Below are 19,286 nucleotides of genomic sequence, written 5' to 3'. Positions count from 1 at the left end.
TCAAACCAACATAATCCTACTAGTGGGAAAGAAAACATTCAAAATACACATCAAGTAATTTATTTGATCAATTTTGTCTAATTTCGTCTCATAAAATCTCCAAAAGATAGCATTAGGTCATTTCTGATTTGCATAATTTAACTTCATCTGAAAAGTTGTCATACATACAAAGTTGTATTAATTAGAAACTCCCTTTGGAAGGAGCCCAGGGATTTTAGCCTTTGCAGACCATTTACATGCACTAAAACCTATGAAACACACCAGGAATGGGAAATGCCCTAATACCACATACCCCTGCAGTTATAGTTCATGCAAATAAATATGAGGAGCATATTTTAACAAGGCATAACATCTTTATTGTTATACACGTAACTTCATCTCCAAAGACTTTGCACAAATCAGTGGGGTAACATGAACCTTGAGATATCAAAAGTCTCCCGCAGTTCCTCGTAATTTCCGAAAATACTCAAACAATACATCTGCCTTTCACATCCCCAAAATGGTACATACAGTACAACCAATTAGAAAGTATTTTTTTATCCACTGTCAAACATTATGTGCATTACATTACCAATTACAAACAAGTTATATTCATTGTCAAAATACAGGTGTGCAAATTGTTAGAAAAATACCAACTCATATACCAGTTTCTGGATTGTGCTCTGTAAAAATCCTTACAAATAGTATATAATAATCTATATATAAATGACTCCAACATGCAATGCTGCATTTCCAAAAATATCCCATAAACTGTTCTGTTAGACCCCCCGAAGCTCCACGGCGCTCGCGTGAAGACTGTTAAACAAGAAAAGAGGGCGTGGCAAAAAGAGGGTGAAAAATGCATCACATTTTGTAATAAAATGTTAAATAATTGAGTGTCTTTGATGTCCACATTCTGAGTAATATGTGTGGACAGTTTGCTGTAATATGTAATGTGTGCAGCAAATAAAACCATATAAAGCCCTTTTTTAATGATGACCAAACACATCAGTTGTACATTGAATAAATAATGAACCTCGGTGGTGATGACAGAAAATGCCAACCATATAAATAACCACTTTTTAAATCAAAGAAACTCATGCCATACCTGCAACAACGACTTCAAACAGGCTCTAAAGCGTGATGGCAACAGTCGAATATCCCCCGCACGACGACAAAGTTAAGACAAGGACGGCATCTCACCCCCCCCCCCCCTCCTCATCTTTTTCTGAGGTAAACAGGAGTTCTGTTAAAGACTTTTAAAAGGCATCTCTCCCTGGCGCCACATTCCCCATGGCCTCGACCTGAATAAACCCCACGTCCTGACCCAGTCTGACTGACCGCTGCACGAGCGTCTTTGCATTTTTAGTGGAGACATTTAAAGCAAAAAGAAAAGAACAGAGGAACTCAAACGGCTTCATTGACGTGCAATGAGGTTTTCCTTCCTTCTGGTTTAATAAATAACATAAGACATTTGTTACTCTCTCAGAGCTAGGTACTTTTTAAACCTCCTTCCTAAAACACAACGCCGGCTCAAAACCAGAAAATTTAAATCGTGAGAGTCTGAGAAAATAAATGGAAAATAAGGATATATATTAGAACCCCCCCTTTTTTCTTTTTGGCAAAATATACTATAAGCTTTTCTTTGAAAAAATAAAACATATTGCACTTTCAGTAATGTGTAATGTCAAATTACAACTTAAAATAAAACGTGAAAGGGGGAAAACAAAATGAGAGGAGGAGAAATTCTCCCTTTTCAACTACTTGCAACATTCAGAGAACAACAACGAACAAAAAGAAAACAAACGAGATGTTAAAACTGTACCATGCACGGGGAGAGTTTACGAGCAGTGCATCCTGGGTAACGGTGGACGGGCCTCCATGGCGGTGAACAGAGTAAGACTGAGTGACCGTGCGAGCTCTGACTGCTGCAGGCCGTGCTTCAGTTTCCTGTTGCAGGAGTTGTGTAACCCCAGAAAACGCTTGACCCCCTCCCGCTGCGACTCCCCCTGCCCCACCCGCCCAGACCCCCGGCTCACATCTCCCCATCAAAACGTCAGATGGCAAAATAGAAAGGCAGCTGTTTGCTCCCGTCATCTCAAAGTGCCTCTCCACACTCCTGCGGCGGTCCGATCCCCAGACTGTGGTTATCATTTTAAACTTTTTTTATTTTTATTTATCTCACTAGACACGACATTCCCCCTCCCTCCCTCCCCCCCCCACTTTCAGCCGCCGGAGGCGCCAGAGGAGTGCTAATCGACAGGGCGGGCCCCTGAAGAAAGGCCCCTGACAGGGTGGTGGTGGTGGGGGCCTTCACTTCCTGATTCTCCTACGGCCGCCCTCGTGTCTCACTGGCGCCATTTTCATTTTTCAAGGCCGGCGATGCAACTGTACCGGTCGCGAAGGTTTCACTGCAACGTGAAGACAGTAGGGGGGGTTTAAATGACACACACGGAGATAAACAGGGCAGATTTATATTTGTATTACTTATAAATACATCCATTCAGGTGTGTTCAAAGTCTGAAGCTGTGGCTAAAGCTTGGGAAAATTCTTGGATGGACTTTTGCTCAATTCCTGGATGCCTAAGGGACTATTTTTTTGTTTTTATACATTATTTAATCTGATAAATACTCAAGAATTGAGCTAATATTGCTGTTTCACTTCATGCAACACCAAATAGGTTAAACAAATGTTTGTCCTCAGGCATTTATCAATTTCTCTGGGACTGGGAATGTTAAAAAAAGCAGTAAAATTGCCAAAAAAGTTGCAGCTCTTTACTATTTCTTTAACATATTCATATGCATTTAGGCTATGATATGGAGAGCTGCAAGGATGAATTAATTATTGATAAGATGTCCATGAATCTATTAATCAATAGACCAAACAACCCATCATTTAATGGTCAATAATGTAAATAATCCTGAGTTGCAGCCTGTGATCTTCTGTGAGTAACTATAATATTATGTAACATCCAATCACCGAGCCTCTCACTTTGAACACCTCTGCATTAATTCATCTTCCTTTACTCATGATGAATCAAAGTGTGTGGTAGAGTAAATGAACCTACCTGAGAAACGGCATCATCATGTCAGAAAATGGACAAATATAATTGCAAGGCCAATATTCAGCAGCATAACCATAGCAACAAGGACCGAGTTAGGACCCTGCAACAAAAAAAAGAAGTATGATTAAGACCAGATATTACATAATGATAGACAACAACTATCACACCATTCATACGGACTGAGTATACATCACCTCTCTTGTTCACTATGAGGAGAAATCTGGTTTAATTATACCCTAGTTTATGATTCCTGAAGTAAAAAGCTAACATCAGGCTATAGAGGAACTACAGCACGGTCACATGACTTCACCTCACCACCGCTAAGCTAAAGGAGGCTAATGTTGGGCTATAAAGGAACTACAGCACGGTCACATGACTTCACCTCACCACCGCTAAGCTAAAGGAGGCTAATGTTGGGCTATAGAGGAACTACAGCACGGTCACATGACTTCACCTCACCACCGCTAAGCTAAAGGAGGCTAATGTTGGGCTATAGAGGAACTACAGCACGGTCACATGACTTCACGTCACCACCGCTAAGCTAAAGGTGGCTAATGTTGGGCTATAGAGGAACTACAGCACGGTCACATGACTTCACGTCACCACCGCTAAGCTAAAGGAGGCTAATGTTGGGCTATAAAGGAACTACAGCACGGTCACATGACTTCACGTCACCACCATAAGCTAAAGGAGGCTAATGTTGGGCTATAAAGGAACTACAGCACGGTCACATGACTTCACGTCACCACCATAAGCTAAAGGAGGCTAATGTTGGGCTATAAAGGAACTACAGCACGGTCACATGACTTCACGTCACCACCATAAGCTAAAGGAGGCTAATGTTGGGCGTGATGACGTTTGGTCGTCTCATTTAGACACTTGTTAGCAACCTCCGTTTTTAAAGTAAAGAACCAAAAGTTAATATCTCTTCAGCTTGTGTTAACCACAGAAATGCTGACTCATTCCCGGGGCTTTAGGACTCATTCCTGCACCTCTCTGTCCCCTCACACCCCCCCAGACTCACTGTGTCCTCCATGCTGTCTGCGATCTCCATGCTGGCTTTCTTTGCGTCTGCGAGGCTCTTTGGCTTTAGGGAATCCTGCTTCCTGAGTTTGGGGTCGCTTTTGTTCTCCCGTAGAGAAGGGGGCTTCGGAGTGACGCTGTAGGATTTGGGGGGCTGGGGAGGCATGCGGGCCAGGTCAAGGATGCTTGGCTCTTCTTCTCGGTCCTCCTCGGGGTCTGGGGGGGGACGGACCCTCGTGGGGGCCTTGACGTAGTAGCTGTGGTACTCGCTGTGGACTTCTCCGTTAACAGGGAGTGCAGGAGGAGGAGGAGGAGGAGCAGAGGCTGCAGGGGGCTGCTGCGATTTAGCAGGTTTTGGGGGAGCCTCAGCGTGAGCACCTTTGGGCCCATCAGCGACGGGGCCCCTCTCCTCTTTACTCAGCTTCCTGCCGGACCGCTCCTCCCGGCTCGTCTTGTGGCTCGGCTTATCCTCCTTGCTGGTCTTGCGGGAGGGTTTCTCCTCCTTGCTGGTCTTGCGGCTGCTGCTGCTGTTGGGGAGCTGCTGAGCCTTCTTCTTGCTGGAGTGAGGCGAAGGGGGGGGCGTGACCACGGGGCTGGCCACTGGGGAGTGGGGGGGAGTCGTGCCTTTGCGGTAGAAGTGGGGAGAATTTTTGTGGGGCTTCTCCGTCTTTTCAACAGGGACCTCTTTAATCTCCACAGGCTCCTTCTGCGGCTGTTTGATGTAGTCAGGTCCTGCGGGGGGTGAGGGAGGGAGAGAGGGAGGGGAGACACTTTAACATACAGGTCTACACCTGAGCACACCTCAGTTTGTGAGTGCATGTAATATCACAGGTCAAAGAGCTAGGAGATCCTGTTTAGTTGATGCTACTCTGCTGGCCCTGATCACAGTTCAACTCTCAATTTAAATATTCATGAATTAACATTATACATGCAATCCTCCTGTACAGAGTGGGGGAGACAGGGGGGGACAGTGTGATTTATGCAGGGTCACAAACACTCTTTCACAAAGAAGCCTCCTCTGCAGGCTCGTCTTCATCATCAGTCATTCTCTTTCATCAGAGCCATGATTTCCTGTAAAGAAAGGCCACCTTAAAGTGCTTAATGTGTCTTATTTTGTCCCTTAAATATCACAGATTGTTGTGTGCAGATACTCAGATCCGGACTGAACGCACGCTCCTCTTTTAATATGTGTTTTGAACATTCATTATGGACATTACATCCTCTAATACGTGAACAAAAGGGCCTGGATGTGAATGGCTTTTTGCATGCGAGAAAAATGACGCTTTATCCGTCCCTTTGTTCCGTGTTGAATTCATATTTATTAGAGACATCGGGCTCTTTGTTTGCCGTTGTTTTTTTTTCACTTTGCCTAAATTAGGTGGTGTCAGAGTGACTAAGAGAAGGACAATGGCGCTTTGTTAGCAGAGCATCACATGGTACGAGCAGGGAAGGATCCTCCGCATCCCATGAAGTGTGAAATACAGAGCAGTGCATAAAAACAACTCTATAGGTAATTTATTTAATATTCTTTAAGTCAGTGACTACGTATATCTGCTAGAAATTGTCAATTTTCTACCTTAATTCTCTAAAATACAAACATTTAAACCAAGCTTTTTATATGGCTTTTGCAAAGAGTATTCCCCTTTAAAGGCACCTTTAAAACATGTTGACACTGCAAACACACTTTTTGCCATATTTAGATTAGGGTTTGCAGGGCGGCATGTTAAAGGTAATCTTATTATTTATTAGTCATGTAAACAGCTTGGTAGCAGTAATGTATTTTACAGGAAAGGGCAAGATACTGAATATTTTATGCATGTAGATAAATCTGAATAATGCGATGTTATTCAGATTCTGTTGAGTTGTGTTTAAAACAAGGATTTCTAAAGATAAATCAAAGGATTTACAGGACACCTCTCATATGCATGCCACCACAAGTTTTTAACCTTTATTCAAAGTTGAATAATGCATATTAATTCAGATTTGGCCCCTATCCATCTAGAAACAATTGAGCACACATCAGATCCAGAAGGGAGCAAGTGCCTCAGCGTAAGCGGCCTAGACGAAGAGACTTTGCTGAAGTTCTCTAAAGCCCAAAGTATTTTTCGGACACATGGCTTTCCTAATTTGTTTCATAACTGTAATAACCACTACAAAGAGACTGGGGGGGGGGGGGGACATTAAAAACATCTGCGGGGCTTATTATATACCCTCAGATTAATTTCACACCATAACTCCATCTGAGCGAGGACTTGGTGTGCGGGCCGAGCAGTTTCACGCTGTTTTGGGGACAGATTCCTGCCGGGGCTCACAGACATTTCTTGAATGCTTCTTGACACTTAAACGACCCGCGGACTCACACACTGACACGGAGGTGCGACACCGGCAGCAAGAAATACTCCTGAAGCCACGCTGGATCCAAAAGATGTGCCGAACAAGCTTTTGCAGTACTAGAAAGATGCTGTAGATCAATGGGAATTGAATTGAAATGCAGTATTTTGATTTTGATTTGACTTTTGTTGCCTGCAGAAAAAATTGATCGAACATCAAATGGAGAAGAGATTTGATGCTCTGTAAAAAACTACTGATTGGTGGTTGTATTAGGGATGTATTTGCATGTTTAGATCTGGTTGTAATGAGTCAGGGATTAGATATACACGAACCTGGACTTAAATGCCGGTTGTGTTTTGTTTTTACGGACATTGATCAGCTGCAGCCTTTAAAGATGGGCTTTGAAATAGCCAAAATATATAGAAATACAACACAAACTCAAATAAAGACCAAGGCTGCTGCTACTTTCATAATTGAATAATGATTGGGAGACTTATACATCAGAAAATACAAAAAGGGTCCATTAAAGCATCCAAAAAGTCCAAGTGTATGTGTTTAAATGTTTGAATAAAAGAACCAGTAGGACGTCTCTACACGTGAGGCTGGAAACAGCATTTCTGCAAGACAAATACTGCAGCTTAATCAAAGATCCATGGCTGGCGATTACTTTATGTGGATCAAGTTGCCTCATGAATAAACTACAGATTTTAAGGATTTCCTGCTCAATTCCTTCCCAGAATGGAATATATTCTGTGTCTTTTTGCTTCAGCATTGTGTCTTCGAGGTGATTAGAATATAATCTTTCCTTTAAGCTCTCGCTGTCTTCATGTTAATCCACCGCACATTCTCTGCTCCAATGCACTCTTGGCAACACACACACACACACACACACACACACACACACACACACACGCCTGATCGGCCGTTTAAGACCCAGTGTCACCCTGCTGACCTGAATATGAGATGAGAGGGCAGGTCAGTGTGTGTGTGTGTGTGTGTGTGTGTGTGTGTGTGTGTGTGTGTGTGTGTGTGTGTGTGTGTGTGTGTCACATATGTTGCCTCTGTGTATCATCAACTAGAGTCTCGTACTGTACACGGACAGTATCACATGACCTAAAGTGAAAATCACATTTCGACCAAACGAAAAGGACGTTTTCCACCATTTGAATCTTGCGTCACACTTCCCAGATTATAAACATTGTTAGTATGCATAACAATCCGCTTAAAGCACTGTATATTTATAGTTACACGCACTCTTTAGCATCCTAAAGAGTCACATTGTAAGTATTATTATTTAAATAGTTTTCATGCATATATCATATCTGTTTATGATGCATTAGAATCGCTGCTGTAATACACTATAATGTGATGCTGCGCCGACATGGAGGGGTTGTTTTTCCCTAAAGACTAGACTTCACGTGTTAAAAAGGGCTGCACAATCTGGTTTAAAGGATATAAACATTTGTAAACGCTGCTGCTACTATAAATGTTGTTTTAACACATGCATGAGGATATAAATATATCTCAACTCTTTGCCAAGTGTTGCATTGTGTCTTTAAGTCAAATGTCTACCCAGTGCCAGTGCAGGGCTGGTTGTGTTGTTTATTGACGATGCTGTCGATTATTTATTGATCTATAGTGTAAGACATGTCTGTTCTGTGGGAAGTGATCTCTGCACAGATATATTTAATATGCATGACTCAATTTGCAGCTTTCTGCAGATTTTCTCTTCCTTTTTCCTCCTCTTCACACTAACAGATGGGCGGTGATGGTGCTGGTGGTGGTGGGGGGGGGGGGGGGGGTCTTGTTGAGCCACATTACTTCCGCCTCTCTTAACATGCACACTACCAGGGTCATGATTAACACCAGGATAAAGCTCAACTGCGATACTGATGAGCATGTAGACACACTTACACACAAGCAAATACATTGTGTGTGTGTAATCTGTCATCATGTATGTGTATGTATATAATCTCTCTCTTCATGTGTGTGTGTGTGTGTGTGTGTGTGTGTGTGTGTGTTTGAGGCCACATGCAAAGAAGGCCTCACCTTCACATGTACCATGTGACAGATTGGGAAGAGCCATGACAAATGTGGAATATAAAGTAACTAACACAAACTTTATATTTTGTGGATCTGAATACATTTGGATGTTGTGCATTTTTGTCTCTTTTTTGGTAATATTTACACTCAAAATATGAATTTAGGGAGGTGGATAAAGTCTGTAATCAATGATTTAAGAGGTGCTAGGTTCTACACTTTGTATGGATCCACATCGATCCCATTTTTTGGGAACTTCTTAAGTTTGACATGTTTTTTGGAGGTCTTTCATCATTCCACTTCTCCGAAGAATGTAGGGATGCACAATATCAGCAGGTGTGCAGTGTCTGCAGATAAAGGCTTCTAAATGAAGTATCGGCCTTTAATGCACATTCCCCCCAATACTACAGGCTGATACGTTAAATATAAATGGCATGCTTTAGGCCGTCACAATAACAGACGATACTACAGGAGGGACTCTGATATTCGGCAGACAAAACTATGTGCCTGTATGTTATCTGCATCACTGATCAGCTCCAAAGACCAGGTAAATATAGCAAATATCTTTTTCAATAGTCCCGTATCCTTGAGAGAAGTTCTGAATACTTTTGAACTTCAGCTGAACTTCTTGAGACTCCCTCTGACGCCTGCTGCCATGCATTAAGCAGCACCTGCTCGCGTCTGCCTCTCCGCCCTGACAGGTCCAGGTGTGTCCCGACTGGGTCAAACAGGGCGGACTGGACCCCCCCCCTCAGGACTCCCCCCCCTCGCTGAAGGAAGGGACAGCTGCTCTGGGCCGCTGTGGAGCTCCTCAGTGCACAAGGATTTCAGCTATGTCTCCATTAGCCCCCCGTGAGCACACATACGGCTCCAAAAATATCCCAATTAACGTCACACCGCAAGCCCCACCCACCTGACCCTTGCTGCCCCCCCCCAAAGAGGCCTGTGTGTGAACCAATCATAAAGGTCAGGGTCCTTCTCCCTGTGACCCTCTTACTCCCTTTTGAAGTGCACGCTCCCAATCTGGGCGATAATCTGCCATGAGTCTGAAATGCCAATTACAAACAACGAGGGGTTTAGACCCTGGTTGTTACCCTGGGGAGGGACGTGGAAGGGGGGGTCCAGTGAGAATATTTCCACTGAGGAGGCAGACAGAGAGGAAGCAGGGCAGATTAGTTTGGGAAAGTTAGAGCTAGGTGCTCAGATTGAGCGGGGGTGTTGCTCTGTGACTTTGGGAAAGACAAACAGAACGGACTGGGAATATTTTAACTTTTTTCTGGAGGTCACGGTGGGAGAGATGGGAAGCTGTTTACGATTCAACATGACAACACAGCTAAGGAGGTCAACACTCCTAAATCAATAACAGGTTATTTTAAGGGTTTAAGCATTTAAACCTGCTCTTTTCTATGCAAATATGTACCACTTCAAACCCACTACCCCCCAGTTAGGTAAATAATTAACAATAATAATAATAATAACACAGATATATAAATAAACCTAAATTAAAAGACATTAAAGAAGTAAAATATAATAAATAATAATAATTAATACAAAAGTTTAAAATAAAATCCAGAGAAATAAAGTTTTAAAAAGTACAGAATTATTAGAAAAATAAGACAATCTTATTCAAAAGTCAGGCTAAATATATAACATATAATGAGCAATTAGACAGGAAAAAAGGTAACATTTAATAAATGATTTTAAAGATAAATAAATTCAGGGAAATTAAAAGCCAGCGAAAAGTTTAAAATAATAATAATTAGACAGATAAGTAGGACTCAATTAAATGAAGTTATTAAATCCATGTATTTATTATGAAAATGATACGTTATTAAACACAAACAAATACGTCAATTAAAAGCCAGGAAAAAAGGTCAAATATTGTCTTGATTTTACTTTAAAATATATATTATCTTGATAAAAGTCTATATATAAACCAAATATGGTGGAGGTGGTTTGGCTAAAGGTGCCTGTCTGTCTTCATGCTGCGTTCACAGACGCTCTGACGTCATCGGACGTTCCAGCGCTGCGGTTCAGATGTCGCTCTGCGCTGCACTTTATCATGACATCACTTTCTCATTCACGATCCGACTTATAAGGCAAGGACGTGCAGAGCTGTGATCGCCGGTTTCCAACACACACACACACACACACACACACACACGGTCTCAGGCTTTACACACTGCACAGGGTCCCATTGTGAATGCATTTGTCAGCCACTATTCTGTGGGGGGACTCTGGCAGGGGCCCAAGGTCGGCCAGCTCATGGGACTAAATATATTACAAACAGGCAGTAAAGATCTTACGGTGTAAATAAAAATACACATGTGACGCGGCACTGCTGGCACTCCTGTCCGCCCACCTGAAGGCTGGAAGACTCCTTAAATTGATTCAGTGTAAGAGTTTGATAAGTTAAAGACTTATATCAGGGTTCCTGCAGCCTTGTCCGACGCTGCCCTCTTGGTGCCCCTCTTTAACCCCCGAAGGATTTGTACCCTCACTATTTGTGTAGTATTAAATGTCCAGCGCTGCCTTGTTAAACTCAGCTTACCTTGTAAATGAACTAAACAGAGTGCAGAGGACACCCTGCGCTGGGAAGTATGGCACTGATCCGCTAAACCCCCCGAGCAGAGGAGCGTCACTTTTCATGACCTCCACACACACACACACACACACACACACAGTAAGTCATCTGAAGTTTGATCTGATCTAAAAGAACACCAAACATTTTGCTTTCTCACTTTTTTTGGCAGAGTTTTTAGCTGCAGATTTTAGCACGTATTCTCCGAGCTGTTGAGACAAAAGACGAGGCTTAAATCCAGCCGGCTCTGTTTGTACACACACACACACACACACACACACACACACACACACACACACACACACACACACACACACACACACACACACACACACACACACACACACACACACACACACACACACACACACACACACACACACACACACACACACACACACACACACACACACACACACACACACACACACACACCCCTATTGCGGCATTAGAAGTCTTCCTCTATACCTGTATTTGCATCGATGCACTCCTGGAACAATAAACCTTTTTCTGCACCCACAACCAGCTCATTACCTGCTCCTGCAGCCTGTGCAAACACCTCTAAAACTGTGCAAACACAGTCATTCATGCATGATACACACTTCCTAAAAACATGGATGGAGGAGGGTGTAGCTAGAAAAAGAGTCAGTGGACTTAGGGTCAGACTTCTGGAAGAGGTTGGTTATTGTGACTTTATCTCGGGGTCGGTCATGTCTTATAAGAGTCTGAAAACCCTGTTTGACGTTATCCTATCATAAACCATGATGAAGGTGAGTTTTTGAAGCTCACCTGGTTGGTAGAAGTTGGGGGCGAGCTCCCTGGCGACGGCTCTGGCGATTTCTGAGTCGTGCACGGCAGAGATGGCGGCCTGATCTGCAGCCTCGCTCTTTGTCCTGGCGTGAGCCGTCCTGCAGGAAAGCACAGAGAGACAGTGTTAGAGATGCATGATAACAGAGAGGTTAAAGAGGCTGTGTGTACGGTGCTTCCTAAGGCCAGGAAGACATCATTAATGTCTTGTTCTGTCCACAACTGACAGATATTTAGTTAACTCACAGAGGAGTAAAGAAACCACAAAATATTCACATTTAAGAAGCTAAAAAATATGATTCATTTTTTCTTAAAAGATGAATCAATATTTGACAACTTTTCAGGTCTTTTTTTATGTAATTTAAAAAAGGTATTGACTCAGTTTGTCCATACATGTCCTTCGTTAGAAATGCAAAGTGATGATTTTATATAACGATTAAATAACAAAACAAAGAAATGTGCCGAAAATAATATTTTAAATATCTATTTATATTAAAAGAATAATAATGCTAAATAAATATAATTGTATTTGCAGCTAATAAAAAGGAAAAGGAAGTTTGTTAGATAACTGAATAGAAATACACACAAACACTATCTCCTCCTCCTCCTCCTCCTCCTCCTCCTCCTCCTCCTCCTCCTCCTCCTCTCTTGGGGATAACACCTCCTCCCCTTCGCTTCTATCTCAAATCCAAATCCTGATTCTCCAAATGGAGCGCAGCCACATCCAAGCTAGGCCTTAATCCAGTCTGGAGCATGGGAGCGATGCCCAAACACACACACACACACACACACACACACACACACACACACACACACACACACACACACACACACACACACACACACACACACACACACACACACACACACACACACACACACACACACACACACACACACACACACTGCACCATATATTCAGCAGGTGGTGTAGTGAATGCTTAGATCTGATCTCCAGTCAGCTTTAAGGCTGAAACCAACATTTTTATAATTGAATAATCTATATAATGATCTCCTGTTTGATCACTTAGTCTAAGACATGTTAGAAAATCAGTAAAAAAACCAAAATATTCACTTTTATTATAAAAAAATGAGAAAAGTAAGACCGTACTTACAAAAAATTACAGGAATGGTTGGTGTTTATCTTTGTGTCTACCGACTAATTGATGCATGTTTTTGGTGATTGATAAGGTATAAAGCTATTTGATAAATACATTTAAAAGACAGAAAAATCAAATATCTTCAGAACTATGAATCCTCTATAAAGGTTTACAGACAGTGAGCCTTTATAAAAAGCCATCAACAACAACAAGACGTATCAGTGCTGGACATCAGCATGAGAAACCCTGCATCATCGTCCACTTCACTGGAAAACCAAAGAGGCAGAAGATTAATACTTTATGTTGAGCTTAGCATTAGCACGGGGAGGTTTTACAGACAGTCAGTCAGTCAGTCAGTCAGTCAGTCAGTCAGTCAGTCAGTCAGTCAGTCAGTCAGTCAGTCAGTCAGTCAGAGAGTGAGTCAGTCAGTTAGTCAGTGAGTCAGTCAGTCAGTCAGTCAGACAGAGAGTCAGTCAGTCAGTCAGACAGAGAGTGAGTGAGTGAGTGAGTGAGTGAGTGAGTGAGTGAGTGAGTGAGTGAGTGAGTGAGTGAGTGAGTGAGTGAGTGAGTGAGTGAGTGAGTGAGTGAGTGAGTGAGTGAGTGAGTGAGTGAGTGAGTGAGTGAGTGAGTGAGTGAGTGAGTGAGTGAGTGAGTGAGTCAGTGAGTGAGTCAGTGAGTGAGTCAGTCAGTCAGTCAGTCAGTCAGACAGAGAGTGAGTCAGTCAGTCAGTGAGTCAGTCAGTGAGTCAGTCAGTCAGTCAGTCAGTCAGTCAGTCAGACAGAGAGTCAGTCAGTCAGTCAGACAGAGAGTGAGTCAGTCAATCAGTCAGTCAGTGAGTCAGTCAGTCAATCAGTCAGTCAGTAGTCAGTCAGTCAATCAGTCAGTCAGTAGTCAGTCAGTCAATCAGTCAGTAGTCAATCAGTCAGTCATAGAGTCAGTCAGTGAGTCAGTCAGTGAGTCAGTCAGACAGGACTGCTGCACCCACAGACACACTGCATGTAAACACACTCTCAGAGACATAAAGACAGCATATGAGGACTGCTACTACCACTCCTTACACCAGGCTCCATTTTGATTATGCAACATCATGAAATGCATTAGTTAGAGCCACGGGATTAGATCCCCTCTCTAACATGTATCAAAATAAGCATTACTCTTTGCTTTTACAGCAGTCAAATAATCCTGAGAGGTTTTTCTCTCGTCTTAGCAAACATTCAATTGTTACGGTGGTTCTTTTCTATATCTATAACTTATTCAGTCTCTCTTTCAAACTTTTAAATGAGAGTTAATAGTCTTTGAACAGTGGAAAGATAAACAAAACAGACACTTATGAAGAGTTTTATCCGGTTTCTGAGTTTGAATTAAGAGTTTTTAGGAAAATCAGTGAAATAGAATGACTGGTGGATTTGAGGAGAGGATCTTTATTGTCTTTTATTTTTTTAACATATTTTTTGGGGGCTTTTTGCCTTCCATCGGACAGGACAGTGGAGAGCGACAGGAAAGCGGGAGAGAGAGCCAGGGCGGGACCCGGAAAGGACCACGGGTGGGGAACCGAACCCGGGTCACCGGCGCACGGTGCAGGCGCCCCAGCCAGCCGTGCCACGGCCGGGGATTGTCTTATATCTTAATAAATTGTAATTGTTGTCCAAAGATTTTATTGAACAGATTGCACAAACTTCTACCATTTTGGTTTTAGTAAATTGGATTATGTACTTGAATGAAATTAATATGTATAATATTGTGAAACGTATTTATCATAAAGTTTGTAGTTACTTCAACAGAGGATTAGAAGTCTTTGGGTAAGGGTCCAACCAACTTTGTTTTCTTGGCTGCATTCATTAATATTTATTGGGTTAAAGAAAGTAAAATCGCTTTCACATTCTGCAGCATCGAGATGGAAAAGTGTTGAAATGAATGCAGATTTCACCCCTCCCCTCTGAGGACGTAAAGCAGATGTCTGTTTTTTTCCTGGAGGGTAAGGGGCTTTACTGTACACAGAGTGATCTTATACAATGCATGACGCTGCATGGTGAAGTGCAGATGGGCTGCATCACTGAAAGTATTGACAGCTGTGCCCTGCTTAACCCCACTCATCCATCTTCCTCTCACCCTCGCTTCTCTGTTTCAATCAATGCTGCTGCTTTTCCTCCATCCTTCTTCATCTGGCTATTGATGCAACCCCTCCTCTCCCTCTGTATTTCTGTCTGACCCCAATGGACAGATGTCTCTATTTCAGACTCTGGACTCTGAGCTGTCCTGTTTTTGACGGGCCGGGGCAGGGAGACATTAAAATGCATGAGCAGCCATATGCTGGCGTTAGAGCCGGACAGTTTCCTCTCCTCTGTATCATCCGGGGACAAAGGACGCCCTCAGACTGTGTTTATGACAGCCTGACCAGCTGCAGATACAAATAAAATGCATGAAATTATAATAATATCACACAATGCTCTGCTTCTTGAGTTACTACGGACACGTCGGGCTAAAAGCAGCTCCATGGTGTCAGCTCAGAGCACTTCCCTGTTAAAAACTGACATTAAAGCATTCCTGTTACATCACGCCGCTGACATGCACACCACAGACGTCCACACGCTACAGCAAGGACATACATGCTTCTATTTCTGCAATGTGTGAACTGTGCAGGCAAATGAAAGGCGTCATGAATGCGTTCGGCGTGCCCATGACATGTCCAGGGACTCTTAACAGTTCCCTTTAGGTGGAGCGGGCATGGAGTCAGGGGCGGACAGGAAGCGCTGCAGACGGCTCACAGACAGGACGTCTGGTGGTGGGAGGTGGCAGACGGAGAACCGAGCGAGGAGAGGTGTGATCGAGCAGAAAGAGTGAAACGAAAGGCGAGAAAACATGGGCATGTGGAGCGAGGAGACGAGCAGCTCGGCTGGGTCTCTTCCAGGAGGAGACGCTTTTAATTAAGTTAGCACCTGCAGAATGCACGGACTGTCAAATAATGCTTTTCTTTTTGGCCACTTGGGGGCAGTGCAACAAGATGGAAACACACAATTAACCTGATACAGTTCAACAGTCAACATCTTGCACCATAAGGCATTACTTTTCATAGGTTCAACGGCGATTCACAACAGCCTGTGTTCAGTGAGTTTAAGAGAGATTTCTCTCAAGAACAGCTGCTTTGATTGGTTGAAAGCATTGCAGATGAGAGCTGAGAGAGTCAATCACAACAAATGTGACTTTTAAAGTTCTGTTTTCCTGGTTTTGAAGGCAGCATAACATCCACTCAACAGATTTAACAGACTAATTAACAGACTTTCCTCCTGTTAGCCTTAACATACCACGTCATTATATCCACCCTGCTGATGTGCTCAGTTGCATTAAGACTGACAAACACTTTTTAGGCAGAATAATGTAATGCAATGTCAGTGTTTCAAGGCCAAACGTCTGGGAAAACAACAACATGGAAGTTCACGACTGACCTTTAAAAAGTTTTAAGGTCTGTAACTTGTTAGACAGTGTGAGAACGATCTGCCTCTGAATACAAAGCAACACCTGTTCATGGAGGGATGGGCGCAAGCAAATACAGGCATTTAAATCCATAGATGCACCTGCTGGCACCGATGCAAATACACACACACACACACACACACACACACACACACACACACACACACACACACACACACACACACACACACACACACACACACACACACACACACACACACACACACACACACACACACACACACACACACACACACACACACACACACAGGGTTTGAAGGGAACTGGACAAAGTGTAGAAAGGAGAAAAGACTTTGAAGGATTCCTCCTGGAGTTGGGCCCTGATTGAGAGAGGGTATCGATGAAAGCCTGGATGTTTCATTACATAGACAAATGACTTGTGTGAAAAGTGTTGAGTCAGTTTGGCAGTCAGTGCGACGGGCGAGGCGCTCTCTCTTTGAGGAGTGTGGGTGTGTGTGTGTGTATGTTTCAGATAGAGGATGAGGGTGGGGACAACAAAGAGAGACATTACTAAACATTGCCAGAGAGAGAGAGGAATGGGAGTGGACATTAGAGACAGAACTGCAGAGAGAGAGACCCTCTGAAGACTTCTGGGTATTTATTACTGCTGAGGTATGCATCGCAGCCCCTCTAATTTTACTGGAGGGTTGAATTTCAAACCCCTGCTAGCATGCAGCGGGGTGCATCTTCCTTTAGAGTCTTTCATTCCTCTGCCACCTGCAGAATACTGTGTGTGTGTTTCTGTACTTTGGTACCAAGTCCATGCCAACATTCACATCACAGTCTCCTTTTTCCTACAGTGGAAATTCTTCAGTAGAAATTGTCCAAGAGGTACAGTAAATAAAATGAGTAGACTAAAAGTTATGGTAATGTAAGCAACGGTAGTTGGGACTAATGGTGTCCTGTTGTTCCTTTTTATCTTCCAAAAATGTTATATTGCGAACAACTTATCCTAGCAAAAGTGTGCAGGAGGAGCGCTGGTTACGTTAGCTGTTGGCTGTTAGCTGTTGGCAGTCAGTAGGCAGCATAGTCCTGCTTATTGCTAATAAAAGAAGCTAATAGCTAACGTGAAAGGAGTTGCATTGAGTTGTATTAGGATGATTTCAAGCTCTATCCAGTCAACTTTAATATTTGATCGAATGTAGTCTTGTAAAATGTTGTTTTGCCAGAGAAGCGTATATAAATGCAGCTTTTTTAAGGAGATGTTTCTATAATATAGAGAGGGCATTATGACCTTTAAACAGCAAGCAAACTCCTGCAGTGCACGAGATTTATTGTTCTGTTTGTGTGTTTTACCGTAGTATCGAATGGTGGAATTTCACTGGTTTAGGTATCGACTGCTTGTGGTAACGTGACATCCCCCCGGTGCATTCCTTCGAGTGAAGCTTCAAACCCCCCAGCACAGGCTATAGCCTATTTGAGGAATCTCCCTCACTTATGCTGACACAGTTCTGCTCCCCCTCCACCTCTTCTAATAACGCCCCCTCCCTCGCCTTCCTCCTTTCCATCAAACCCCTCCTCCCCGTGCAGACTGGGCTCGGTACCTGGAACGCTGACGGGTACAGTATATAATAAGATGGAAGAGGAGTCTTCAAGTTAGCAATATTTTAAACTCCCTCTCCCTCTTTTTTCACATCAGCCAATCTGCTCCTGAGTGGATATCAAACATCCACAGAGATACATCTCACCCAAACAGTGTCCAGGTCCAAAAGAGCAGCTCAGAACATGACACAAAGTCTGCACAAATTAGCACTTAGTTTGCCCCGCACATACGTGTTATATCCGTGCTATTGAATTCCCGGCCGGTGCTAATTCAGGATTACTCGAGCATGACTAACACCATTAGAGGTTAGCTAAAACCAATGCTGAAATTATTCAGGAATTATTCCTGGGCTGAGGTCTGGGCTCACATTACCAGAGTGGGATGGGGGGGGGGACAACAACACACAATGGGTGAAGCACATGAGGCTTTAAATGGGAGAAGAAGTGGCTGTTATTATGAGATAAGCTACCTTTATCCTGCTGCTGTATAATGGGAATCTGAGGACATCAGGGGGGCTTTGTGCTCATTCGTCTGGTTTCTCTTTTTGGGTTGAAAAAAAAGTGCCTGACTGACCTCGCCAAGATAGTTTGCTTTTTGGAGTGAGGAATCTTATCTTCACTTTAAACACAAGGTTGGAAGTCATACATGCACGTGTTCAGAGCAACAGAACAGTTCATGCAACGATATGTAAAACACTTGCAAAGGTGAAGGCATAGAGCAGGGTGCGGGGCAATGAGTGGATAAGTAATGAATAGACCTTTGTGTGTTGTAGAAGAAAAAGGATACAAGACAGACTGCCTGATCCTGATATCTATTAAACCAGAGGAAAGCAATCTTTACTAAATGCACAGCACAAAAACAACTCAATACAAACTATCCCAGCGAGAGTCAGAAGGTAGAAATGTGTTTAAAGGAGGGGGATTTAAAAGCAGGGTGTGGGGACCGTGCCAACATGCACAGTTGATTTGTTGCAGAGCATTGACTGTTAAAGCCCGGTGTCCTCTGTGTGCCAACTTTGATCCAGGGACAACAAAAAGCAACTGGTCAGCTGACCTCTGTGACCTTGATGGGCTGAATGGTTGTAAAAGGTCAGAGAGCTAGCAGGGTTTAAAACAGGAGCTGTAATCGCGGACGAGATACGCTTCCCTCGAGGGGAAATTGAGAACGCATTAAAGGTGAATGACACTGTGATTATGAGGGGAAGTCTTGTTCCGTTTCTTGTTGACTAAACTGCAGCATCTGAATCATCTGACTGATAGCTCCAGGGGAGATTGGGTCGAGACAGATTGAAGTTTAGCTCCCAAACTGAGTTGATTTCTGGGAAGA

The 19,286-nt window shown here is 43.2% G+C and overlaps 1 protein-coding gene across 1 annotated transcript in view; it reads right to left on the bottom strand.

Moving 5' to 3' along the window:
- Positions 1-333: 333 nt before the first annotated feature.
- Positions 334-19,286, bottom strand: part of jph1a (junctophilin 1a) — a 32,020-nt gene continuing 13,067 nt past the window's right edge. The window contains 4 exon segments of the mRNA XM_063912132.1: positions 334-2,390; positions 3,047-3,143; positions 4,068-4,798; positions 11,808-11,926. Of these exon segments, the coding sequence (XP_063768202.1) occupies positions 3,063-3,143; positions 4,068-4,798; positions 11,808-11,926 (931 nt within the window). The 3' untranslated portion in view covers positions 334-2,390; positions 3,047-3,062.

This window comes from Eleginops maclovinus, chromosome 21 (assembly GCF_036324505.1).
Source record: "Eleginops maclovinus isolate JMC-PN-2008 ecotype Puerto Natales chromosome 21, JC_Emac_rtc_rv5, whole genome shotgun sequence".
In the NCBI taxonomy this organism is placed as follows: domain Eukaryota; kingdom Metazoa; phylum Chordata; class Actinopteri; order Perciformes; family Eleginopidae; genus Eleginops; species Eleginops maclovinus.
This window is presented reverse-complemented; position numbering and strand designations above follow the sequence as displayed.